Source organism: Cryptomeria japonica, chromosome 4, assembly GCF_030272615.1.
Source record: "Cryptomeria japonica chromosome 4, Sugi_1.0, whole genome shotgun sequence".
Taxonomy (NCBI): domain Eukaryota; kingdom Viridiplantae; phylum Streptophyta; class Pinopsida; order Cupressales; family Cupressaceae; genus Cryptomeria; species Cryptomeria japonica.
The window spans coordinates 529,436,923-529,464,200 of record NC_081408.1 but is presented as its reverse complement, the minus strand read 5'-3'; the positions used below and the strand labels follow the sequence as shown (position 1 = coordinate 529,464,200).

Sequence of the window (27,278 nt, the reverse complement as noted above, 5' to 3'; positions counted from 1 at the left end):
AGCCCAATCCTAAATACACGCCACCTAATTAAATTGGCGCCAAAACCCAAAGGAGGCCGACTTGCAATCAAGGATTAAAATGTGTATAAATAAGAGACATTTGCAAGTCAACGAAAACAGCTCTGCTAATAAAGGGCGAATTTACAAGGGAGAAAGCGAATTCATTTAGAATTGTGCGAATTTGTCCAAGAGGACATAGGCTGTGTTATGCAAACTTGGAGAACTTAGAAAGTGCAGATCTGCTATACAAAAGGACCAGATCTGACAGAGAAGCTAAGTATTGTATTTGTGCATTTAAGAGGAGAATATATAATCTGACCTGTGGGTCTTTAATGCTGGGTTTTTCCTCCTTGGAGGTTTTCCTAGGGTATGTGTGTTTGTCTACTGAGTACTTACTTTCTGATTTTACTGAATGTTAACTTATTTGTCACAAATCTGATTACAATCTAGGCATAAATAAAAGGATATAAGTCTGATTAATGAACCTAGTGTATAAAATTACAATGAAGGACATCTCAAAAAAGTTCTTTGACAGCCTTCTGAATTTTTTCTCTAAATACTCTTCGATGATGGTATAGTGTAGTTATAATAGGTTTGGCCTGCTATTTTAACTCTACAACATGCTGAAATCCTCTATTAGATGGAAGTCTTGGAGGCATATCATTGAAAATCACACTCTTCTTATTTACATTTATTTGAATGTCAACGTGATGAGTAGTACATTTATTATTTGATGGGGACTTTGTGGGAAGAAACAAGCAACTTGTTGCCCATGCTATTTGGCCTCTATGGAAAGTTCTCTCTATCCTTATGGTTGTCACCACTTGTGGAGCTCCATTTGAGATCCTTCTAAGCACAATATTCTTTCCATTTTTTGTGAACTTAAGCTCCATAGTTTGGTAATTCCGTGAATACTCCTTTAGAGAATGCCCATTGTACACCCAAAACCATATCAGTATCTCCTATACCAACCACATAAAGGTCACCAGATACCTTATGGTCTCCTAGAATTATATTAAGTTGCCTGATTACTCTGGTACATGGAATGATGAATCTATTGGCTATTGTGACATTGAAACCTTCATGTTCTTTTACTTATAATCCTCTTTTCAATACCGAACCATCATCAATAAAATTGTGGGTAGTGCCACTATCTGTCAGCATGGTCATCTGCTGTCCACTCCATGAACTCTAAAAGGATAATATTTTGGAACTCTTGAGAGCACAGCAATTGTACTCTCTTTTGTGACTTCATTCTCTAATTCTTCAGCTATATGTTGAACTGAATCTTTAAATATCTCGGGTTTATCCTCTGACTCTCAATCTTTATTTGACACCACTTCAATGTAATATACTTTTTCTTCACCCAAGCATCTATGTCTAGAAGTCCATGGTTCTCTACAAGAGAAACATAATTCATTTCTCTTGAGATCATTCTTTGTCTCTTTATCCATCTTTGTTGCAATTGGTGGTATGAACTTCTAAGTTAGGGCATGGAAATCTTTCCTTTGGAATACTCTCTCCTGCTGCCATTAAGTGAATGCCTTGGAATGATGAGAAAAAGTATTCTTCTGTATAGATGGCTCAAAGGCTAAAGTCCTCTTAATGGCTTCTTGCAATGCTGTCAGTGCAAAGGCCTTAACAATTCGCTTGAGAGGTTCAACCAAATCCTCAATAAAAAGGAATGTGATTTTTTTTTTCTGAAACATCAGATACCATAACCGCAATATGCTGAAATTCAGCCCCACATGCTTAATGTCGTCTAATTGCTACAAGCTCTCTAAAATACTCATTTTCATCCTTCCTTTCAAAACAATCCAAAATTCTCTGACTGAATTCATCAAATGTCTGCACATCATCATGACCCCGTGTGATTAATCCATCATGAGACCAATCATAAGCAACTCCCTCCAAATGTAAAGTATCAAATTGAATATCATCTTCCTCTACCATAGGACTGAGTGTAAAGGATATCTGCAATTTTTGTAACCAAGCCCTTGCTGAGATTTTATTATTTCCATCAAAGATGGGTGCACTCAATTTTTGGAATTATCTGTTGTAAAAGCTCTTTTATCATCATTTTGGTGATCATTATTGAAAAATAAATTGAATGAATGATTCAATAATCGGATAATCTATTCAACAATATACAAGCATATATATAGAGATTACAAGGCGACATTCTAAATTAAGAACAAGCCGTTTAAAGTGAACTACTAAAAAGCTAAACGCTAAATAAAGCTTAAAAGCTAGTTAACTAAAAAGAAAAAAGCTAAATGCTAAATAAAGCTTAAAAGCTAATTAACTAAAAAGCTAAATGACCATTAAACAAGGAACTAAATATAGGTGACTAAAATATAATTAAATATTCTAATACCCTCCCTTAATGGTCATTCTATCTACTAACTACCCTACAGAAGACATTGCAAGTTTTTTGATCACAAACGAAAAGAACACTTTGCTGCGGTGGAGACCCTCTTTGGATCTGAAAAGTGTTAAATGACCAAGAATGCTAGAATCCATCCAACCTGACGTTGGGTAACCAAACTGAAACTTGAAACCATGATTTTGAAGAAAATCGGCAAACCTTTTTGAAGAAGAGTATCAACTCCAAAATTGACTGCAAGATACCACGGTTGCAGATGTTCGCCCTGGCAGGTGCGACCCAAACTAACTGCAACAAAGCACGATTTTTGAGGAAAAAACCGTCAAACCCTGAAATGGGAACCCTCGAAAAGAGAATTTACGATTTTGAGGAGAAAATAAAAAAACCAAGAAATCTGAGGTTAAAAATCATCGTTTTTGTGGAAAAAAACGTTAAACCTAGATAACTAAAATCTTACGCGAATATCGCGGATTACAGATGAGATGATTTTTAAGGGAAAATTATAAACCCTGCGAACAATTTTCGAGGAAAAAATCGTGAAAACCCTCCCATGATTTTTGTGGAAAAAATCAGAAAATCGACAGACAGTTTTTCAAGAAAAAATCGTGAAAACCCTGGAACCTGTAAGACGAGGTTTGGCCTAAATCAATCTGATAAAGGTAACGATATTCAGATATCGTGAACATGCACTGTTTCCAAGTGTTGTGGCAGTTGTTGAACTTATGTCTGTGTTCCAACATGATGTTGGTCAAAGATGCCATCACAAAAATGGAGGTTGAACGAGGTCAACCTAGTGAAAGCATGAGACAAAAGAATCTGATTCAAAAATCAAAATAGAAGCAGCTGCACAAAAAATCTGAAACCCTGGAGGAGGATTCTAGCATGAATTCTTAGGTGCGAATTTCGAGGTTTGGAAGAAACCCATAAATTAATTTTTTTCTGCAAACTTAAAACCCTAGATCGGATGTACAACATAATCAACGCCCACAGAATTAGCAAAAATTGTGAACTGTTTTTAAATTCCAAGGCAAATTTGTTGGCACAAAATTCGAGGCACGGAAAACGAGACACCCTAAAAAATTTGAGACCAACCCAAAAAAGCTCTTGAAAAACCCACCAAGAATCTGAAAACAGAATATAGATCTGACGGCTCAAATTGAGGCACGGAAAACGATGCACCCAGAAAAATCTGACGACGACCCAGTTGAGGTCTCGAAAAACCCACCAAGAATCTGCAAGAAAAATAAAATTTCGACTTGAACTGAAGGGTCAAAACCCTAGTCGAAAATTGCAGAAACCCTAGGAAAATTTTTAATCTGCAAAAAAAATTCCAGGTTGCAGGCCCGAAAATCTCCAGAATGCTAAAAAAACATAAACTGCTGCCCAGCACAAAGAAATTCGCCCACAAATCAGAAACCCTCAAAAAGACTTCTAAAAAGCAAAATCGTTTTTTTTATAAAAAAACAATAAAATTAAATCTGGAAAATATTCCAGAAATAAGGGTATGAATTTTTATTAAAAAATTCGCCAAACTTTAAAGAATCCCATTGACCTGCTCTGATACCATGAAAAATAAATTGAATGAATGATTCAATAATCGGATAATCTATTCAACAATATACAAGCGTATATATAGAGATTACAAGATGACGTTCTAAATTAAGAACAAGTCGTTTAAAATGAACTACTAAAAAGCTAAACGCTAAATAAAGCTTAAAAGCTAGTTAACTAAAAAGAAAAAAGCTAAATGCTAAATAAAGCTTAAAAGCTAATTAACTAAAAAGCTAAATGACCATTAAACAAGGAACTAAATATAGGTGACTAAAATATAATTAAATATTCTAATAATTATGATGTCATCTTCCTGAAGCTCTCTTATCCTAGATTTCGAAATAAATGATAAATTATATATTTCTTTTAAAAGCCTCAAGTTTGTTGTTATATTCTTTAATGATTTTTTCAAGATCATCGCCATAAGGATCTTCACAAGCTTCTTATTGAACTCTTTTCTTTCTTAGAAACACTGGCTTTGAAGGTTTTGGAATGGGATGCCCCGTAGATCTACCATTTTCTGATGTGCTTCCTTCACCTTGGGTTGCTCTATTTAACTGCACATTCTTCAATTCCTTTAGGGTTTCTGACATTTTCATCATTAAAGCAGTCAATGCTTCTTACCTCTCACTCATTCTGATTGCATTTTTTTGGAGAAACTTTTTTCTCTCTTGAGCAATAAGCATTTTTTTGTGTCTTGACATTTTTTATTTTCTCTGTGTCGTTGGTGTTTTGTTCTAACAACTTCTTCTACTCTCTTTTCATGTATCCAATTTCTCTATTACTCGAAATCATCAACAAACAAATCTACCCTATAGGTTGGCAAGATCTTGGTTCTAATACCATTGGAATGGCCTAAATCAAATTTATTGATGATGATAATAGAGTTTAACATAAACAATAAATTTTACAAACTACATCAAATAGCGCTAATAAAACTAGCTAGTCAACATCCAAACTTGCACAAATCGAATCAAAAACTCATGCCACTTTATATTGATATAATTTTGATTTTAACAGCATAATGGATTGATGTGACAGTCATTACAATAGCTACAACAACAAATACAAAATCTGAAACGAACAATGCTTAACTCTCACACACATTGCCAACCAAAGCATTGAAAACTCTCTGATCTTCTCCACAACAAGTTTGATATTCCCAGCTCCCAGAAATGATCAAGAACAACATAAAGAACAGTAGCAAGGAATCCTGCAACAATAGACAATACAACAGCAAATGACACAAACATTGCACTCCAACTACATATACTTCATCTGCCACCTGCAAAAAATGAACACACATTGAATAACTGAAACGTCCTGCAAATCTGAAGCTCTGATGCGATCCCTAAATAAGAATGCCCTTTTGAATTAAAGGGTTTTTGCCATTCGACTTTTGTAGCTCTGAAGTTCTTGTCCACAAGCCACAATCGTCTATGGGTTTTCATCCTTAGAAGTTGAATAAAAAGTGCTCCAGAATATAAATCATTAAATTGGCATAAGTTGATTATCCACAAATGGATTACTTTTAAATTTTTCTATGCTACAAGCCAAACCTTTGGCGCCCAAAATCGCATGCCACATTTTGGAGGGAAAAATAAATGAAAATAATATTTCAAAACCACTCCTAACCATCGGCCAAAGTGGTGAATTACAACTATCATAAAAGATGCTCAATTTAAAATAAAAATAAATACCAGATGTACCTGGAGTTTTCCAATGTCCCCACTTGCTGATAATATTAGATTTAATATTGAATTGTTTTGCAAAATATAAAATATTAGGTCTAAATTAAATATTAAATAAATTAATACAAAGATTTACTATATGTTAACTCGTGGGAAAATAAAATGGGTGAATAACAAAGTTGTAGAGATTGATTTGGAGCATATGACGGGAATAATGACGGAAAATTTTCTCTAGTAGATACAATTTCTCAAAATTGCGCAGGTATCCATAGAGACCAGATACTACAGTATTTCGTAATCTTTTCATGAAAATATTGAAGGTAAAACCATCCCCTCAAGTCTGCCTTGCATCTTTCATTGGAAACAGGCATACAAATCTGGCCCTGTTGGTCTTGTCCTTTTCCCCTTCATCTTGCTTTAGTTTTTGTTCAATCCAAAAGAGTATATATAGGATAATGAAATCCCAAATTAAACGTTACCAGCTAATAATTTCAACTACATATCTGCCTTTGCCATCTTCTCGCAACATGGATTTATAAGTATCACTTTGTAAATTACTGCATTACATTATATCTTTCTTATTAAGCATTGTTACACACATTTTTAGTGAAATACTCAAGCTAGCTTCTACTCAAAACAAGTAAGCAATCTTTGTGGTCTCTACATGGATCAAGTGTCTTGCCTATTAACTAGTGAACCACAATCAATTCGACTTAAATGGATTTTGACTTCCCAAAATTTCAAAAAAATATTTGGAAGTATATAATTTATAGCAAAAGCTCTAATACAGTATTTCCTCTAGAAATACAGAAAACGAGAATGAATTTGGGGACAAATTCATTGGCAGCATGCATCCTTAAATAGAAAATCTATTACAGTATGTGCCTCAATTCTGTCTTGCATCTTTCATTGGCAGCAGGCATAGAAATCTATCCTGGCTTGTGTCATGTCTGTGATTGGCAGAGCTCCTATCTCTTCACCTCCTTTATTTTGCTATGTTTAAGTTCAATCCAAAAGAGCAAATACTAAATATAGGTTAAAGAAAACCCCTTGCCTCTAGCATCTCCACCCAACATGGATTTAGAAGCCTCCCCTCATAAATGTTGAGACATGGACCAGCTAGGACTTGAACCTAGGGCCTTCCATACGCTGCTGGAGTGCTCTACCACTGAGCTACTGGCCCCTCTTGGACCAGTCCATCATCGGTCCGGGTGTGGCTTATTTCCACCACCAACAATAAAATACTGTATTATATTATAATATTTTTATTTGTTACCTACACTTTTTCACTGAAAAGATCTGGCTAGCTTCTACTCACATCTTAAGAGAGGAACAAACTTGAACAAACTTCAACTACACATCTGCCTTTACCATCTCCATCCAACATGGATTATATGCCTCCCTTCATAAAGTACTGTATTAACTATTGTACAATATTTTTTACTAAGCATTTATAACTAGACTCTTGTACGATAAGGATGGATCCGGATGGCTTCCACTCAAGTCTTAAGAAATGAACAAACTTGTTACATCATTTAATGTCCCCTACTAGGAGGTTCCTGCATACTAACATCATTATGCCTTAAATCAAGACACTGAACTAGAGAACAATTAGCATTCATAATACAGTTGCTAGTTACTATACTGAAGCCCCAATCCTTACTTCTTTCCTAATCATCAACCCTAACAGAGGATGGGGAATTACTTGTTAGGGCGCTAGGAAAACTATTGTCCACAAATAGGCCCAACGGTTTCAGAAACACCCATCCATACCACCTCTTTGACCTCCTAAGGGTTTCAGGAACACCCGTCCATACCACCTCTTGGGACTCACCTATTTTGGGAGGTATTACAACCGCCTTTACCCAACAAAACCAACCTATCCTCATGAGGGGCAATAGACAATGTTTAAGGATTAGGCTTTGAGTATACTATTCTCTCATGTATTATGAATATATATGTAAACAAATGAAATTAAGCATAATTGTTATATAAATCTGATTAACAAATATAAAACTTATTATTTCCGTTATATGTGTATATAAGAATAAATATTACAGTTTATACTATAGGCCATATATGTCTTTTATTCCTAATAGAACTCAATATAATATTCTGTAATAAACATTTAGTTTATAGGAGAGATACAGCATACCAATCTGCTGTCACAACAATGATTGCAGTAATATAGATGATCTGCCAGTAATTTAATACTCTGTTCCTTCGATGATGGCCTGATTGGGTGGGAGGCCTCTTTATATCCCTTTGCTTGGTTGTAGGATCTTGACTCCTCATTGAGAGTTGCCTTGCCAAGAGACATGTTTTCTTGAGTTGCCGTTCGTCATCGTCGTGGGCTTAACCAAAATTAATCTTTGCCTTAACTGTAACCGATATTAATCAAGGATTCATTTACCACTGTAACCGATATTAATTTGTCTTGACAAGGGTTTAATAACTATAGGCGATCATGGATTTATTAACAACTGACTCACATGGATTCATTAACAACTGTAACCGATATTGGTCTTTTGTCTTAACAAGGATTTATTAGTGAAATCGTCTTGTCTTATCCTGTAAAACGATTTCACTTACAGGTTTCTTATTAACGGGAGAGGTTTCAGACTGGGGACATGACACATTAATTTATGGAGGCATATAAATCCACAATAGAAAATTAGTTCAATTTTTCCATTCAGGGCTAGTTATTCAGAGCTAACTGGCTTTGTCTCAAGTTCAAATTCCAAGGTTAAAATTTGTTCATATATTAACAGAATTGGAATAGTTTTTCTGAAATTGAGCTTTTGCATGTAAAATTGATTGCAGCTGACAGTAGCAAAGGGTAATTGAATTTCAGTATTTTCATTGCTTGGCACGTAAATATTCCAGAATTCCAGATTTTTGAATTTTTTTGATCTCTCAGATGAATCAATTTTTTAAAACCTACTAACTATTATCATAAACATATCTGAAACCACGGAAGCTAAAATAGGTGAAAAATTGCAAAAATCACCAAAAATTGTGAAACTTTTGTAATGCCGATTTTTCCGCAAAAAAACTTGTGATTTTGTGTAAAATTGTTGTTCACCAGCAATTTTGACCATTTTTAAACTTTTGGCCCGCTTTTTAAAGTTTTATCACGATTACTCCAGGAAAAATGTGTGGGTAAGGTGAATTTTGACAAATTTTGCATAAATTGAGGCGATAATGAAGACTTCTTGGTAAAGCCTGAGCCAAGCATTTTAAATGTTAAAGTTTGGTGTGCAAACAAAGTTCTTTGCTTCATGCGCTTTGAATGCATTAGTTAACGATTGAACGAATTGGGTTGGCTCAAGAAATAAAATTCTTTCTATAGTTGAAAGAATATGTACTGCAATTCTGCTACTGAAGATGGATTGGCAACCTATTGATGCAAAGTTAGAGAGTTAAAGAGTAATAAGATTATATATCAAACTTCAATATTTTAGAAAACATATTTCAAAAATAGAAAGAAAATCAAATTTAGAGAGTTTGAAAACATACTTGTGTTAAAATTTTGATTGCAAAAATCTATAGTTGTGGTGTAGAAGCAATATCTTTAAAAAATCATGAGATATATTCCGATATATCTTTTCTTGGTAGGGTTTCCAACATTTTTTTGAAAAGTATCAGGATATATTCTGATGTCTATCCACAGTGGGGTTCCCAACATTTTTTTGAAAATATCACGACTTTTTCAAAATGTATTTGACCAAAATTTTCACTAATATATCCCAAAAGTATTAGTGACATATCACTGGTAATATCACAGTAAATAAGTTTTTTCCTGTATAAGCATCAGACCTGCACTTTTTTTGTTATTCTACTCTAGAAGTTTTATAAATGAGTAATACACTTTGAATGGTGTAAGTAGTTGTTAGGATTTTCACCATCCATTATTGAATAGCTGTTTAGATTTGTTACGAAGGGACAATGGCAACAATTGTTGTCATTATTCCAAAAATGAATGTAGTTATTTGCTGTTGTGAAGACACTTGGTATAATTGGTTTGAAAATCTTGCGAATAGAGAACATGACCATCATTATTGTCACTTGTGATTAGAGAATACGAGTGTTGCCTTTGATAACAGCGAACACTGCTGTCATTATTCATGATTTGTGAGCATAGTCATTACGACACAAAACTGTCAAATGACCATGTTATAGTTTGACTTGTCATTGTTGTTTGTAATGTCCACTTCTCAGCAGTGAACAATTTTGTTAGCCATTAGCCTATTCCAAAGGCCCATAGGCTAGTTGAGAGCAGAATTAGGGTTTCCTATCTCTGAGAGGATGTTTCTGCAGTTTCGAAGGCTTGCATGTTGGAATTTGTTAGTTTGGATTCTAGATTCCTTCTAGGTTTTGAGAAAGCTTTCCAGTAAGGGTACATGCATAGCAAGTTACAGAGTTTGATCGACTTACTTTTTTTAGTAAGTGGAGGCAGAAGTAGTTGAGTTCTCTAGGCTTTTCTGGGTTTTCTGAGAGCTCTGCGATGGTATAACATGCAAATCAATCTGAGGACCTTTCCGGGACTTACTATTCTTAGTACGTTTGGTAGCTGCTCAAAATGTGGTAAAAATCACTTTGGAAACACTTACTATATTTAGCAATATGCTATTTATAGTAAGTACTATTTTTGGCAATGCTATTTTTGGCAGGGATTCTGTAGCTTAGCTCAGTGGCTATTTTTGGCAGTATTATTTTGGCAAGATCCTGTATTCACTCAGATGACTATTTTTAGCAGTTCAGTTCAAAGCTCCAACTCAATTCACTTTTGGTGATTTCTAGCACTTCAGTCTCCGGCTCAATTTGTCAATAATCAATAGTTGAGAAGGTATTTTTAATATATTAATACCTTGGGCATGAGGTATTAATATTTAATTATTTTATGGAGGGACAACTTAGGAATGGAGAAAATATTAATTTTATCCTAAGTTTATTTGGGCGAATTATTTCACCTTCTTTTGGACTCCAAAGTGCAATTTCATGAATATTATTTTTTAAGCATTGTATTTATCAAAAGTGGCGACATGGATGAAAATGTGCTTAAGTTATAATGTTTTTATGTTGCAAAGTGTGGACCAAGGGAAAATTTTGAACTTGAAGCCTAGGTGGTGGATTTTCATCTTGGGCGCCATATACTTGAAGGAAATGAAATGAAATAAATCGCCAACTGTGAGTGGGATGGAATGACATGTGATTTGGGCGAATTTAGAGGCATTTGCATTTGAATTTGATTGGGCAAAAGTTGTAAATAAGTGATTTGGGCTCTCATTTTGATATCCATGAAAATTTGTATAACAAAGTGCTGCTGGAATGGTGCCAAATTTGTGCTTCGAAGTTGCGAGCTTCCTAGGCTATGCCAGTTTCGTGCTTGAGATATAGCACCTAGCTGCGGAGAGACTATTTCTCACTCAGAAGAATAGATAGAGCTTATGGGGAATGGATGATTCAGTTGGTTTTCTGTTTTTGGTGTGAGTTGTGTGTTTTCTTGGTTGCTGGTTGGCCTCATGGCTGAAGTGGATTTTCACTCCTAGTTACCTGTGTGGGCTTCTGTTGATTCTGGGTATTGGCTCTAAAGATTTCTATGCGCCCAACGATGAGATTTGTAAGTTTATAGCTCCGAGTATTGAGTTTCCAAATTTTAATTGCAAATCGAACTTTTCAGCTTAGACGTTTTGGTTAGGGAGTGCATTGGGATGCGTGCTGAGTGTTTCGGGTTATATTGCTGCTGTTTTCCTATTGGTTCTTAGTCACTCTATGCTATTTATCAATTTGGGTGTTTTGTTGGGTGATTTGAGTGGGTTTTGAAAGAGTTGGGAGCATTTTGGTGTATTTTGGTGTTGCTGGTTATGCATTTCCAGCTTGCTGTCATAAATATCAGATTTTTCGAAAGTTGGTCATTGGGTGTGCTTTTGAGAGTGTGAGTAGGCTAGGTGGTTAGATGATGATTGGAGGTGTTGTTGTAGTTGTCAGTTCTTAATCAGCACTTGGCTATCAAATTTCATATTTATTGTAATGCTAGTTAGTAGTACTAACAACAACATTTTGGCTTTCGGCTTGTCCCACTGCATAAGTGGAAGAGGCTGACTCAGCCGCCTATCTTAGATTAGTGATATTTCTTATATTCAGATTTCTTGTAATGAATTTGTAAAACTGATTAGTAGTACTAACAACCATCTTTCAAATTTCTTAGTTGGTTCCCATTGCATAAGTGGAAGAGGCTAGCTTGGCCGCCTATATTGAGTTTGTAATTCTGTTTTCCTGCTGAATAAGCGGTGGAGTTGATATTAATTTCTATTTCTAGTCCTCCCACTGCACAAGTGGTTGAGTGATTGCACTCTTCAGTTCTTTGGCTCGTCCTTGGCCGGTTTACTGCCAGGTGATTGCATAGTTTTCAATATCCTACTGTATAAGCGGAAGGGGTTGGCTTGCTGCTCGAAGATTGTAATCATTTTCAGTTATTGCCATCTAACGATCCCCTCAACATTGTATGCTCTCACCCTTCCAGATTGCACTCTCGGTGAACATAAAGCGGAGGGTTACTTTCAGTAGCATTTGGTTTTCATTTCCTAACCATAACAAGTGTTGTGTTGAATATAATTGTGGAAAAATTAAAGTGGATATTACAATGGTATCATAGCCACGCATCCTGCTAGCCTATGTGACAGAAGGGTTCCATGAGTGACAAAGACATCAGATACTACAACCGGGAACAAAGAAAGCAGCAGTATCAAATACCATCAGTGCTAGTAGAAGAAACATTTTCAGAAGTTTTGAGAAACAAAGTTAAGGAAGTTGATTCAGCAGATTGGGTGGATTCAATGGCAGAGAGAACATCAAATCAGAATGTTGCCATTGGGGCTGTGGAGAGAGTTGAGAAAAAGTTCGATACTATGATGGACATGATGTCCTAGTTGATCAAATTCTCCATGAGTGATAGAGAAATCGGTTATTCCTTCCTTCCTGTGCTTTCAGCATAAATTCATAGTTTAATGATGGGTTCATATGAGGAGAAGATTAGAGAAGAAATTCTTGGCATGTTTGAGGAATATGATACACTTCCTCAAGTCATTAAGGAAGAATTACCTTTCAATTGTTTCATGAACCACCATTCAAAATTATGCTACAAAACTAAGTTTGCAAAGAAAAAATACCATATGATAGCTCTTACTCTATTTGCTTAAGAAGAGGAAAGAAAAACTTGAGAATGTTGATGATGATTCCCATGTCATGCATGCACCTACCATTGATGAGGTTGTCATTCAAGAAGAAGAAACATCAATATTTGAGGTTGTGCATGATGAACCCCTTAATGTTGCTTATGGAGCTAGTGAGAGTGTTGAATGCACTCATGTGCTTTCAAAGGAAGAGCAGATGAAGATTGAAGAAGATACTATCATTGAGATTATAGCACCAACTATGATAAATCAGCCACAAGGAGGTGTGAATTCTTTTGGTTCCCCTCTAATTGAGTCTAGCATTGTTTCATCACCTTCGCCTCATCTTGGCAAGGAATCAAACCATAGTTTGGGATTTGTTGGGCATAATGATGATGAGACAAGCTTCGAAGAGGAGGTACATGAAACTTGGGGCAGCCATGGAGTCACTGCTGAAAGGTATGACAAAGATTTTAATTTTGGTATTCATCATAGCAGCTTGGGAAGTTGTTGACGTGTATTTTATACACAATCATACACAGAATAAAATACCTAAAGGCATCTTATCCTCTCTTGAGAAAATAGTCTCTAACTGCTGAAGATTCGCATAAAGGATCAGTTAGGTAGACTCCAAGGTTCTTTGATGTAGGGTCTCTACGTGTGGACAAGCTCCAGTGGTATGATGTGATTTGCTGGAATCACAAGGGGACTTACATTGAACTTCCGATCTGCTTTGCTGGACACAGGCTCTTACTAACTTAGATTAAAAAAAATGGAAAAAGGATAAGGGCGAAGAGAGGATCTAATCCTAATACTAAGAATGTAGGAGCAATGATTGATTTTTGATGAAACTCTAACTAGGTCTTGTTTTGACATCAATGGAACATCTACACAAGACTAGTGCGATCTTCTATGGGAAGCTTTATGATGTTCAAATCATCACCGCAGGCATAGATACCATCCAAGTTGATGCATATCAATGAAGAGGCAACAAATTGAAATTGAGCTTAGGCTGAATGATTCCAGTTGACTACGCAAGGCAAGTCTGCAATCAACAAACTGCTAGTAGTATGGATGTACGAATTCCACCATCAATCAATCACACTTCCTCCATTCATCTAATTATCTACCATCTAAGATTGAAGACTTCAACAAGAAACCATGCAAATTGCAAGAAAACGACATATTTCACCATTACTTCAATGAAAATGGAGTTTGTTTACAATCAATGGCAACAATTTCTTGCCTTGTCCTCCTATTCTACTCTAATTGCTATTCTATCAACTATATTCTAACTCTTCCAACTATTTACAACTCTCTCTAATCATCCTTTACAAATGAAATGTTTGGGCTTATATAGTGCCCACAATACAATTTGATGGCTTAGATCAATTCAAGATCAATGGCCAAGATTTTACAATGAAAACCCTAATTAGGGTTTGTTACAACCATTACATAACATTTAATGTTTGACCAATGATAAAATTGTATTGCTTGGACACATGTCCCTTTTAGAAAAATTGACCAATGGATAGCCAGGGTAGGTACATCGGAGTTTGTGCCACCTTCCATGAGTTAAGTACATTGAATCTGGACATGCTGAGATGGACTTCACTGATTGGAGAAGTGATGACTAGGACGCCACCTCATTTGACACTTGGAACTTGGTGGATATTCATCTTGATATTGTTGAGAAACTTGCTTTAATTAATTCCTCTGGATCTATTTTGCTTCTTCAACGAGCCCTTGTTCTAACTCCTTGCGTCCTTGATGTGCAGGAAGATGATGTACCTCGCCTTGGAACGCTGGATTGCCCTTGATGATGTTAGTCCAAAGAAGGTCGTCCATGTCCTGGCTTGATCGTCCTGGCGAAGACCGTCCTGGATCCGGCTTGATTTTCCTTGATGAGACCTCCATTTGATGCCTACACAACATTTCAAAATTAGTACCATGATTTTGCAATACATAACATAAATTAGAGAGCAATTTTTTAGGAAACTTAATGATAAGTCCTTTATTAATCATTTCCTAAAAAAGACTGAGCTAAGGCAAAACAAAATTCCAAAATTCAAAATTAAGGAAATGACGATGAACAATTCAAAATCAAGACAATAAAACCAATATCGCCATACCTCAGGAGAGAGCTAACTCTAGAATGCAAAATGAGGAATTTGCCTAGGCAAAAATCAAAATTTAAAGCCTTTGACTTGATCTTGAAGGATAATGAACGTCCTCCTTATTAATTCGCCACCCTTGGAATCTTTGATGTGTTCTTCAATGTCCTTGGCAAGTTCGCCTAACTTGAAACTTCAAGTTCGCCTCTCCTTTGGATAGATGTTTCGCCTTGGATAAAACTAGTGCCTTCTTTTGTTTTGAAATGAAATTCGCTCCTTCAAACACACTCGCACTCCCTTGATGATGTTTGCGCCTTCCTTGACAAGACCCGCACCTTGAAGATAATTTCGCACTTCTCCCTTTGAGATCGCATGAAAAATGATAATGTGAAAATAATGATTCTCACCTCCCTTTATAGCGCTCATCTCACAATTACCACCTTAGGCCGACTTGATAATTAATAAGGCAAATTAAACGATTTTTTAATAAATAACAAGGCCGACTTTTATAAACCAATAAAATACCAAGCGCTCCTTTTGATTTTCTATTAATTAATAAATAATTAATTAAATGCCTTTGTCATTTAAATTAACAAATTCGATTTTTTACAAGGCAAAATAATTTAATTAATATCAAGCGCAATATTTAAATGCCATTTAATTGAATTTTCAAAACTTATCGAATTTTAGCATTTAAATAAATTCAAAAATGTTTGTTTAGCGCCCAAAAATGAAAAAGTGGGAAGATACGTACCTCATCGCCCTGGTCCCTGACTGAGGGACAGGAGCGATTTTGCTCTTGTGGGCCTCATTTCACTTCATCACCTTCGAAAATTATATTCAACGGATTCGCAATGCCTCCTTTCATTCATTCATGCCTTGAGATCGGTTGAAATTTGGCGAGAAAATCATCTACAACAAAAATCGCTCTGGTCCCTTCCTGAGGGACAGGAGCGAACTTAAGCATTTTGGTCCTTTGTTGACGTTTGATAATCTTCAATTTGTCTTCAACGGGTTCGATTGACCTCCTTTCTTGCCTTCGAACATAAAATTTGCTTGATCTTTGCCCAGATCGTACCTTATGAAGAATTTCGCTCTGGTCCTTCAGTGAGGGACAGGAGCGAATTTGACCCTCTAGGCAAAAACTTCATCATTTCATTGTTTTTGATCAAGTCTGGATGCTCTATCATGCTTATTTCGTCCTTCACCATGCCTTTGATGTCTTCGATTCGTCCAAACAAGGTCAGGAATGGCTCAACTAAGCATTTTCGCTCTGGACCCTTGGTGAGGGACGCGAGCGATTCACCTTGGTCCCTTGGAGAGGGAGAGGAGCGCATTTCGCTCTGGACCCTTGGAGAAGGACACGAGCGAAATTTGACTTTTCGCACTCTCGATCAGGACAATTTTAATGGAATATAACATTTAAGTATAAGTGACATTTCCTTCTATGTTTCTTCTTTCTTATACTTTAAGTTATATTCCATATATACTTTCAGGATGTTTGAGAGTGGTTTCAGACCTCCAGGAGTTATATTGCAAAATCTAGTTTTTGGAGGTTTTTCAGTTTCCAGACTTAGTCAAATTTCAAGATCAGGACATTCCAGACTTAGCCAAATTTCAGGATCAGGACCTCACTCAAGCCGGACTTGCTACCCTGTTGATCTCCCCGACAGCACTTCAAGTTATATTCATTTGATAAAATGTACCTCTTTGGACCTTCTCACATCGTCAAGACGTTAAAATCTTGCAAGGACAAAGCAAAATTGGATTTGTAGCTCCGGTCCTTCACTGAGGGACAGGAGCGATTTAGGCAATTAGCACTGTTATGGACGTCCCAAAAATCTTCAATTTATATTCAACGCATTTATCTCATGTTTTTCCTTGTTTTTGAACGTAAACTTGCCTTGACCTTTGTCTGGATTTTGCATAATGAAGGAAATCGCTCTGGTCCCTGGGAGAGGGACGAGAGCTACAAGGTACCTCGCCCTGGTCCCTTGGAGAGGGACAGGAGCGATTTGGTCAATATAGGTCATTCTCCTTCGTTTTTGCATCTCAAATTATATTCATTTGGCAAAGCATCTTCCTTTGGACGTCCTCAAATCATTAAGTCATCAAAATCTTGCAAGGACAAGGCGAAATTGAATTTGTAGCTCCGGTCCTTCACTGAGGGATAGGAGCGATCTTTCCCCTGGAGGCATTTCTGTGCTCATGAAAATCTTCAATTTATATTCAATGGAAAGATCTCGCCTTTCTCCATCACTTCCAATTCGTAATTCATCTTGACCCTGCAGGAATAGTAAAATATTTGAAAACGAGCTCCCGTCCTTCACTAAGGGACAGGAGCGATTTTGCTCCTACAGGCCAAAATAACATGATTTTACACATTTTAACACTTCACAAGGCGAAAACAAATCATTTGAGATGCCTAGGATCAAAAATCAAAAATGTCAAAATTTGGTCAAAAATATTCAATTGGACAAAAATTCACATTTCATCTTCAACACTTAGACAAATTTAAGCTCTGCATCAACATTCCAATTGAAAATTAGACCATTCTGGTGAATTCATTTCATTCAAAATTTGCATTCTAGAAAAGGAAATTCAAAAAGCTCCCAAAACTGACTGGATTTTGGTCCGAAAAGACGGTAATTAAAACCCTAAGGCTTGACCCTAAATCCAGACAACTAACAAACTAACAAAACCCTAGAAAAGCAAAGCGAAAACGAGCAAAAAACAAAAAACATGGGTCCCCATTTGCAATGGGGCGATGTGTGAAAACGTCACAACAGAAGTCAATTTGTGGTTTCCAATGATGGCCCATTGTTAGAGATGGGTATAGAGAAGACATATGACAATCCAGTTTTTGAGTTGGATGATGGATTAACTCATGATTGTAGTATTGCACTTGGTGAAAACAGCAAGGTGTGGGATCGAGGACTTCAATTGGAGTGTTCTTTCCAGCTTGGTTTTGATTGATGTTCACTTTATGAGGTGATTGGCTACCCTCTTGGGAAGCCATTAGATATGACATATGAAAATGAAGAGATAGAAGGAGGATGCATTTGGAGTGATATGAAAGTAGGAGGCATCATTGTTCCTTACAACATGATGACTTGTAAGTGTGGTCTTGAGTTTTGGAATTGGCCAACAAGTGGGACACTTCATACCAAATCAGAATTGATGAGTAGTCTTGCATGCCTTTCATATGTAGTTGGAGATGTTGCTTCTTCATGGGATGGATTGATTCATAGAGACTTCTACCCTTTATATTTTAAAAGGTTTCCAAACATTGTTCTTAAGCTTGTTGGAATTTTCAAAACAGCAGTAAGGGAAGGTAGTTACCAGCTTGTTTCTTGTGTAGCTTTGGAAAAAGGATATAAATATGAAATCTATACACTTGACAATCCGGCCTTTGGATTGAGTAATGTTTTAGCATATACTAGTCCTTCTTTGGGGTTGGATATCCTTGATTGGTATTTTCAACAAGAATTGATAGAGATTATAGGGAGTCATAATAGTGACCTTTGGAGTGATAAGGATCAAGATTTCAGACTTAAAAGTGATGTTCCTTTCTTTACAAGCCACTGTGTTTCCATTGTTTCACCACAGGTGGATTGGAGAGAAGTCTTTAGGGTTGGAACATTGATCAAATGCATACTCTTGGGCATCTTCTTTGGAAAAGAATGGATCAGATTTTCAGATTTGGGCTTGCTGACTGGTTGCAGATCTGTCACTTTACTTTATGGTTTGCTCTCATTCAAGGGAGTTGGGGCAATTTTTTGGGTTATGCAAGTAATGGTTTTCAATTGGAGATTGCTTGGAGGTGTTTTCCAGCCACTTTTGATTTATTTTTGAGCATTGGAATGCTCAACTTTCATGCTTATACTTGGAAGCTTCATTGGTACTACTATTGTCCTCTATGTAGAGCACTTCAATCAAATTGCACTTCATTGATTTCAATCATTTACAGCAGTGGTTATTGTTTATTTCAGACCTTCCAAACTCAAGGAGTTCTCTTTATGAAGGTTTGTGTTGTAAACTTTAATAGTTTACCTCCAAAGTTGGTTCAGGACAGTGAATTTCTTTATGATATGGCTCATATTTCAGAGATCCTTGGAGTTGTGACGATGGGCATTACCACTACTGTCCACAATCTGATCAACTTACACATGAGTTCAGATTCTGATCAGCATATGTGTTGGATGGTTCCTTCAAGGCAGCAGATGAGTTGTTCATGGTTGAGGATTGATGGTAGAGATGAATTGATTAGAGGAGTTGGCTTTCCAGCTACTCCCACACTCGTGTCCTATGCATTTAGTGAGATTTCAGATCGTTTAGAATTGTCCGAGTTGTTCCACACTATTTTTGGTGACCTCTGACTTGGGCAGTTTGATTTTGAGCACTTGTAGACGATTATGCAACCAGCCGCAGGAGATCCTCTGGGGATGGTTCTGTAATTCTCCACTTCTACATGGGAGAGTTTGGATCACTATTGTCACTTCATAGTGATAGTATGCATACTTCTAGATGATGGTTGGTTGACTACAGTGAATTTGGCTTGTTGGGGTACTCGAGTTTCTTCCCTTGAGACATGGAAGTTAAGGGTTGGTGTTACAATTTTGATTAGTGACAGTAGAGGCATTCCTTGGTTGGTAGATTTTAGATTAGTAATAATGATTGATCTTCTTCATTCTGAGGACATCATGAGAAGTGATGCTTGGGTCTATGTTTTTTGGCTGAGTGGAATATTCTTTCTTTTACTCAAGATCATGATTGTCAGTGAGTTTGCTGATGTGGATTTTATAGAGTTGTCTTGGCATGATATGTTACATGGCATTGATTTCAGCTATATGAGGAATTATGTCTCGGAGCAACAGAGAGCTTGGGTGAGATGGCTACACTTAGGGGAATATTGCTACAATTCTTCCTACCACATGTCCATCAGAATGTCACCTTTCATGGCACTCTTTGGGTATGAGGCCCCTAGCTTTGTTGGGTTGGTGTTTGGTGATAGCAAAGGCCCTTAGGCAAAGGATATGGTGCAGCAGTGTCAAGATATTTTGAAGGCTTTGAAGGATAACCTCCAAATTGCACAGAATCAACAGAAGTTGTACGCTGATCAACAGTGTGTAGAGCGTTCATTTGAGGTTGGAGACATGTTCTATCTTAGACCTTAGCCTTTCAGACAACCTACTCTCAAGAAGAGTGGAGTAGAGAAACTTAAGCCACGTTTCTATGGACCATTCGGAGTCATCAGGAGAGTTGGTGCAGTGGCTTATGAGTTGGAGCTGCCAGTGAGTAGCAAAGTTCATAATGTCTTCCACATGTTTCGCCTCAAGAAGGCACTTGGACACAGTGTAGTTGTCTCTTCTGATTGGCCTCCCTTGGATGAGGAAGGACAATTGGTATTGATTCCAGAGGAGATCTTTGATTTTAGAGAACGTTCTCTGAGGAGAAGGTCAAACAAGGAGTATTTGGTGAAGTGGAAGAATGTGCCTATGGAGGATGCTACTTGGGAGAATGAAGAGATTTTGTAGCATCCAGGCTTTCAATTGCTTGAGGACAAGCAATTTTGGGGAGGGCAGACTGTAATGCCTCCTTCTCAATAGTGAACAATTCACTTGGTAGTTAGCCTATTTCGGAGGCCCGTAGGCTAGTTGAGAGCAGAATTAGGGTTTCCTACCTCTGGGAGGATGTTTCTGCAGTTTTGAAGGCTTGCATGTTGGAATTTGTCAGTTTGGATTTTAGATTCCTTTTGGGTTTTCAGAAAGCTTTGCTGTAAGGGTACATGCATAGCAAGTTACGGAGTTTGACCGACTTACTATTTTTAGTAAGTGGAGGCAGAAGCAGTTGAGTTCTCTAGGTTTTTCTGAGAGCTCTGCGATAGTATAACATGCAAACCAATTTGAGGACCTTTTCAGGACTTACTATTCTTAGTAAGTTTGGCAGTTGCTCAAAATGTGGTAAAAATCACTTTGGAAACATTTACTATATTTAGCAATATGCTATTTATGGTAAGTACTATTTTTGGCAGTGCTATTTTTGGCAGGGATTCTGTAGCTCAGCTTAGTGGCTATTTCTGGCAGTATTATTTTGGCAGGATCCTATATTCACTCAGATGACTATTTTTAGCAGTTCAGTTCAGAGCTCCAACTCAGTTCACTTTTGGTGATTTCTAGCACTTCAGTCTTCGGCTCAATTCATCAATAATCAGTATTTGAGGAGAAGGTATTTTTAATATATTAATACCTTAGGCATGAGGTATTAATATTTGATTATTTTATTGAGGGACGACTTAGGAATGGAGAAAATATTAATTTTATCCTAAGTCTATTTGGGCGAATTATTTCACCTTGTTTTTGGACTCCAAAGTGTAATTTCATGAATATTATTTTTTATGCATTGTATTTATCAAAAGCGGCAATATTGATGAAAATGTGCTTAAGTTATAATGTTTTTATGTTGCAAAGTGTGGACCAAGGGAAAAGTTTGAACTTGAAGCCTAGGTGGTGAATTTTCATCTTGGGCGCCATATACTTGAAGGAAATGAAATGAAATAAATCGCCATAATTTGCATTTGAATTTGACTAGGCAAAAGTTATAAATAAGTGACTTGGGCTCTCATTTTGATATCCATGAAAATTTGTATAACGAAGTGTTGCCGGAATGGTGCTAGATTTGTGCTTCGAAGTTGTGAGCTTCCTAGCCTATGCAAGTTTCGTGCTTGAGATATAGCACCTAGCTGCAGAGAGACTATTTATCACTCAAAGGAATAGATAGAGTTTATGGGGAATGGATGATTCAGTTGGTTTTCTATTTTTGGTGTGAGTTATGTGTTTTCCTGGTTGCTGGTTGGCGTCATGGCTGAAGCAGATTTTCACTCCTAGTTTCCTATGTGGGCTTCTAAAGATTTCTATGCTCCCAGCAATGAGATTTGTAAGTTTATAGCTCCTAGTATTGAGTTTCCAAATTTTAATTGCAAATCAAACTTTTCAGCTTAGACGTTTTGGTTAGGGAGTGCATTGGGATGCGTGCTGAGTGTTTCGGGTTATATTGCTGCTGTTTTCTGTTGGTTCTTAGTCGCTCTATGCTATTTATCAGTTTGGGTGTGTTGTTGGGTGATTTGAGTGGGTTTTGAAAGAATTAGGAGCATTTTGGTGTATTTTTGTGTTGCTGGTTATGCATTTCCAGCTCGCCGTCATAAATATCAGATTTTTGAAAGTTGGTCATTGGGTGTGCTTTTGAGAGTGTGAGTAGGTTGGGTGGTTAGATGATGATTGGAGGTGTTGTTGTAGTTGTCAGCTCATAATCAACACTTGGCTATCAAATTTCATATTTATTGTAATGCTGGTTAGTAGTACTAACAGCAACATTTTGGCTTTCTGCTATCCCACTGCATAAGTGGAAGAGGTTGGCTCAGCCACCTATCTTAGATTAGTATTATTTCTTATATTCAAAATTCTTGTAATGAATTTGTAAAGTTGATTAGTAGTACTAACAGCTATCTTTCAGATTTCTTAGTTGGTTCCCACTGCATGAGTGGAAGAGGCTGGCTTGGCCGCCTATATTGAGTTTGTAATTCTGTCCTCCCGCTGAATAAGCAGTGGAGTTGATATTAATTTCTATTTCTAGTCCTCCGGCTGCACAAGTGGTTGAGTGATTGCATTCTTCAATCTTTGGCTTGTCCTTGGCCAGTTTATTGCCAGGTGATTGCATAGTTTTCAATATCCCGCTGTATAAGCGAAAGCGGCTGGCTTGCTGCCCGAAGATTGTAATCATTTTCAGTTATTGGCATCTAAAGATCCCCTCGATACTGTATGCTCTCACCCTCCCAGATTGGGCTCTCGGTGAACAAAAAGTGGAGGGTTACTTTCAGCAGCATTTGGTTTTCATTTCCTAACCATAACAAGTGTTGTGTTGAATGTAATTGTGGAAAAAATTAAAGGGGATATTACATTGTTGCATCACAAATGTTAGTGCTGTCATGGACTACTTGTCGTTTCTACTTATCAATGAATATTTTTGTCGTTATTTCATTTGTATATTTGCTGTATGAATGAACCAAGTGTTTGGAAATTTTCATTGTTACAGATCAGCTGCTAATAATTTTGTATCTGTCGAGATTGTTGTCATCATTATTGTCTTTTGACATAAATATCTTTTTGTGATTAGTAATCTTCATGTAACCACTGATCAGTAGCATCCTTATTTGTATTGTAATCAATTAATATGGGCATCAATATGACTGTTGACATTATAGGAAATATTGCTGTTCAAAGTGATTAATGTGAAACATTGTTATGACAAGAAATTGGTGTCCAGAAATGCCCAGGCATGAATGTTGCCATTACTGTAACTTAAGAGCTATTTGAAGAGGTTAGGGAGACTCTTGTCAACTGTAGTTACCATTTTGCATATAGATTATTCTCCTCGACTTGATAGTTAAGGAAAACAGTAGAGTTAATGAATAGTATTTACCTTAGTTGCATTTTATTGCATTAAAGGTTCATAATCATATTGATGGAGCTATTTGTTAATCAGTGATCTCAAAATTAATGAGATAAATCCACATTTCAAAATTAAAGATGTACACTCTTGCTTACTTTCACTCTCAGTCGCTATGTAATTAGGATGGTTTTAAATGTAAAAAACATAAGCAAATAATATCCCAAGAAATTGAAAACATCTTTATCTTTTGGGATGCTGAGAAATCCTGGAGAACAATATTTGTTTCTATGGTTGTGGGAATTTTTGGCCATGGAGCTACCATCGAGAGGGAGCATTCTTTTTACACTTGGTGGAGGCTACAAAACCCAAAAACTCACTTGTAACTATATCCTCCACAATAGGATGAGAGAAGAGTCTAGCAATTGCTAGCTTGTGTGTTTTATTGATTTCCAAATGTCAATATGGTGGCAACCTTTATGGCCAAGAAAGGATATCAGAGCTATAATATTTTGGACTCAATACAAGGGCAATAAGATGCAATGGGGTGGTCATTTTGTTTCATTGTTCAACTAGAAATGTCTACACCTATTTGATAACAGGATCTTATTGTTTCTCATTTATGATGATTTTCATCTTCTCAATCGTTGAGGTGGCGACACCATATATCTCTCTCCAAAACATGGCTTATCCACATAAACAAAACAGATTACCCTCAAGATGGGCTTGGCAAAATGAAGAAGATATTCAACAGAATCCTGTTAAGTGTCATCTAGGATTGCCTCGATAAGGACCAAAGGTGATGACGGCAAGAAAGTGCCTCCTGCACCTTAACAAGTTGTTTCAGGAAGATTGTGTTGGAGGTGAATTTGGTCATAGCAGTCTATATGAAAAAAAAAAAAAATTACAAATAAAGAAAACATAAATTAAAAAATAAATAAATATTAAACTGACAATTTCTTATTGTTTAATATACCTTTAGCAGCACTGTTTTTGAGAATGATCTTGGGACGTTTGATGGTTGGTGATGAACATCTAGAATCTAGATATCTTCAGCAAGTAATTGAGAGCCTGCAATGCCTTTCTATCGTCCATTTTTTATATTTCTTACTTTGATAGCTCATTACACCCTCATTGGTGAACTGGTCTGCTGCTTTTGTTTTGTTCCCTGTGTATATCATCAAAACTGATCTCTTTAAAAGTAGATATAATATCTACAGCTTCTTCCAATTTCACTTCACCTATCCAAGCTACGCAGAAGTAAATTAGTTATGGAAGAAAGTGCTGGTTATGTGGAGGAATGGATATGCTCTGTGGTAATATGTCAGTAGTCTTGGTGTAGTCATCAGTTATACAATTTATTCACCAACAGTTATTCAGCTAGTTGCACATCAGGTATCAATGATGATAATTAGGAATCTATAGGTGAAAAACTATCTGAGGTCACTTACACTAAGGCCTGAAGCCTGCAGAAGTTACAAAATGTTGTTTACCCTCCTGTAAAAGTGTCTTTTGTGCTGGAGAAAATATTGAGCAGGATCTTGTGGAAGGACTGTTTGTGGTAGAATGTAGCATCTGCGTTGCTCTTGGGTTTTTGGTGTCATTTGGCAGTTGGCACCCATACTTCCTTAGGATTGTTTCTTGCTATCATATGTGCTGTTCTAAATTGTTAATTTTGATAAGAGTGAAGCTTCACTGTCTTTTTTCAATTATTCTTGGGTAGTCCATCTTTCTGTTCAAATAGTTAGGTTTGTCTAATAAACAGATTTAATTCAGGAAAAAAGTAAAAAATTACGTTAGTTTAGATTTCCAGCATTTATAGCAACAAGGATTGCTGAACATTATCTATTGGCATTAGTTTTCAGCTATCAAATGCGGAATTTCCAGCAAGATCTTTAAATTAGTATCCCAGGTCTCGAGTGTAGAATTTTGCGAACTGACACCAAGTTCCTGTTTCTTTTATAACACTATTCACCTATAACTGAGACCTTAAAATATGCTTTATTAGAACAAATCACTTGGTAAGGGTCTCTCTGAACTCAGTATCATGCTATGCTTGATTCTGCCTTACAACATTACTCGTGTACTTTTCCAAAGCTTTCTCGATTGTATATACATAACTGTGAATTTTAATTCCTGCTTATTTAGTTTTATTTTATTCCTCGGCAGAAAATTTCTGGAGAACCATTTATTTGTTAGGATATTTATGATATTGTCAATTTCTGTCGGAAGAAAAGTGGCAATTTGTCTTCTTAAATTTGTTATTTAACTTGGGATAAATTCATGTCTTTGCAGAGGCTCTGGAATTTCTCAACTGGGAAGTTTTTGAAAACATACAAAGGTCACACCAACAAGAAATTCTGTATATCCTCCACTTTTTCTGTAACAAATGGAAAATATGTTGTAAGTGGGTCAGAGGACAATTGTGTGTATATGTGGGATCTTCAAACAAGAAATATAGTTCAAAAGTTGGAAGGCCATACCGATACTGTTATTTCAGTATCCTGTCATCCAACAGAAAACAAAATTGCTTCTGGTGCATTGGAAAATGATAAGACTGTAAAGGTTTGGGTTCAAGACAACTAAAAAGAATTCTTATGGTGTCGATTGTGTTAATTGTGTGACTTTTACATCTTCTGTAGGCATGTATTTTAAGCGGTTCAGAGGAAAATTGTGTATATTCTTGTCCAGGAGAGAGAAGGTGTTATTTTGAAGTTGCATTCATGCTATGTTTTCCTCCTGTTTATTAATATCGACTAGAACTTATTATTACTTTGTGCCATTTCTTTAGAAAATCAAATTTCCAATATTGTTGCAGATGTGTGGGTTGCTCTTAGTGTTTAATCTTGTCAAGACTGGGAACACGCTTTTTTTGAGTTTTTCCCTTGCTATTTTGTTAAATCAAAGGTGTGGTAAAACATGGATGTTTTGGAGTTTTGTTTTAAGAGGTGAACTATAAAGCTGTAAATTTGAAAATTTTTAGGACTCTAGTTTGTATGTTTTGAGGCATGTATTAACTGTTCAGGCCATTTATGGAGTTAACCAAGCGATTGCTAGTTGCCTGTTAGCAGTATTTGTTTAGAAATATATCTTTAGGTCAAATTTTTGTTAGGAGTAGTCTACTGTGCTTAACATAAAAAGCCATGCTCGCAGTAAATGCATAATTGATCATATAATGTCTCCAGATATTGGCTGTATCTAAAATATGAATTTCAATAAATGTGGATGTGGTTGTGGCAAGGATCCCAAATTGATGGTTATAAGATTAAGTGATATGATGATATCCTTTCTTCCTTGAAAGACAGGCATCTGATAAGAAATTTATGAGTATAATATTGAGGTAAGTCATAAAGCGCACTTCTTGTAGTTGTACCAATTAATCATGAATCATTGAAACGACATTGAGTTTTTTACTATGAAGATTGATGAATGAGCGCATGCTTTCTTTAACAGAAGAAAGTGGGCTTTATTAAGGGGCTCACTCGTTTTAGAAGGGATTGCAGCACTTGCCAAGGAATAGTCGTTGAGAGGCAAGGTATGGCTCTGAAGTCTGTCATTCATCCAAAGCCTCAAACAATCAATTGACAATCCCAAAGGCTTCTAGTCATACATTACAATACAACAGGTGTCTGAATTTGTTTGGCATTTCTGTATCATTATTCTATCTTCTTGAATGGTGATGGTACCTCTGCTTGTCTGGCATGTATGTTTATGCAACCACCAGCAGGCTAGTGTCAGGATATAACTGGATGATTTTGATTCCTGTGTCATGATTGTACGATATAGGGCTGCTGGCACGGGTAACACAGAAAAGCTTGACACACTGTAAGGTATATTTTTTTTCATATTGAAGGATTAACGTGTGAAACATGATAGCATTGTTAGGAAAATATTTTTCTCAAGTTTATGTAAAGAA

At 36.5% G+C, this 27,278-nt stretch overlaps 1 protein-coding gene across 2 annotated transcripts in view; it reads left to right on the top strand.

Moving 5' to 3' along the window:
- Positions 1–26,179, top strand: part of LOC131069045 (uncharacterized) — a 47,523-nt gene extending 21,344 nt beyond the window's left edge. For both annotated transcript variants that reach the window (XM_058004359.1, XM_059219941.1), the window contains one exon: positions 25,658–26,179. In XM_058004359.1, coding sequence (XP_057860342.1) covers positions 25,658–25,948 — 291 coding nt within the window. In that variant the 3' untranslated portion in view covers positions 25,949–26,179. The remainder of the gene's footprint in view (positions 1–25,657) is intronic.
- The last annotated feature ends 1,099 nt before the right edge of the window (positions 26,180–27,278 follow it).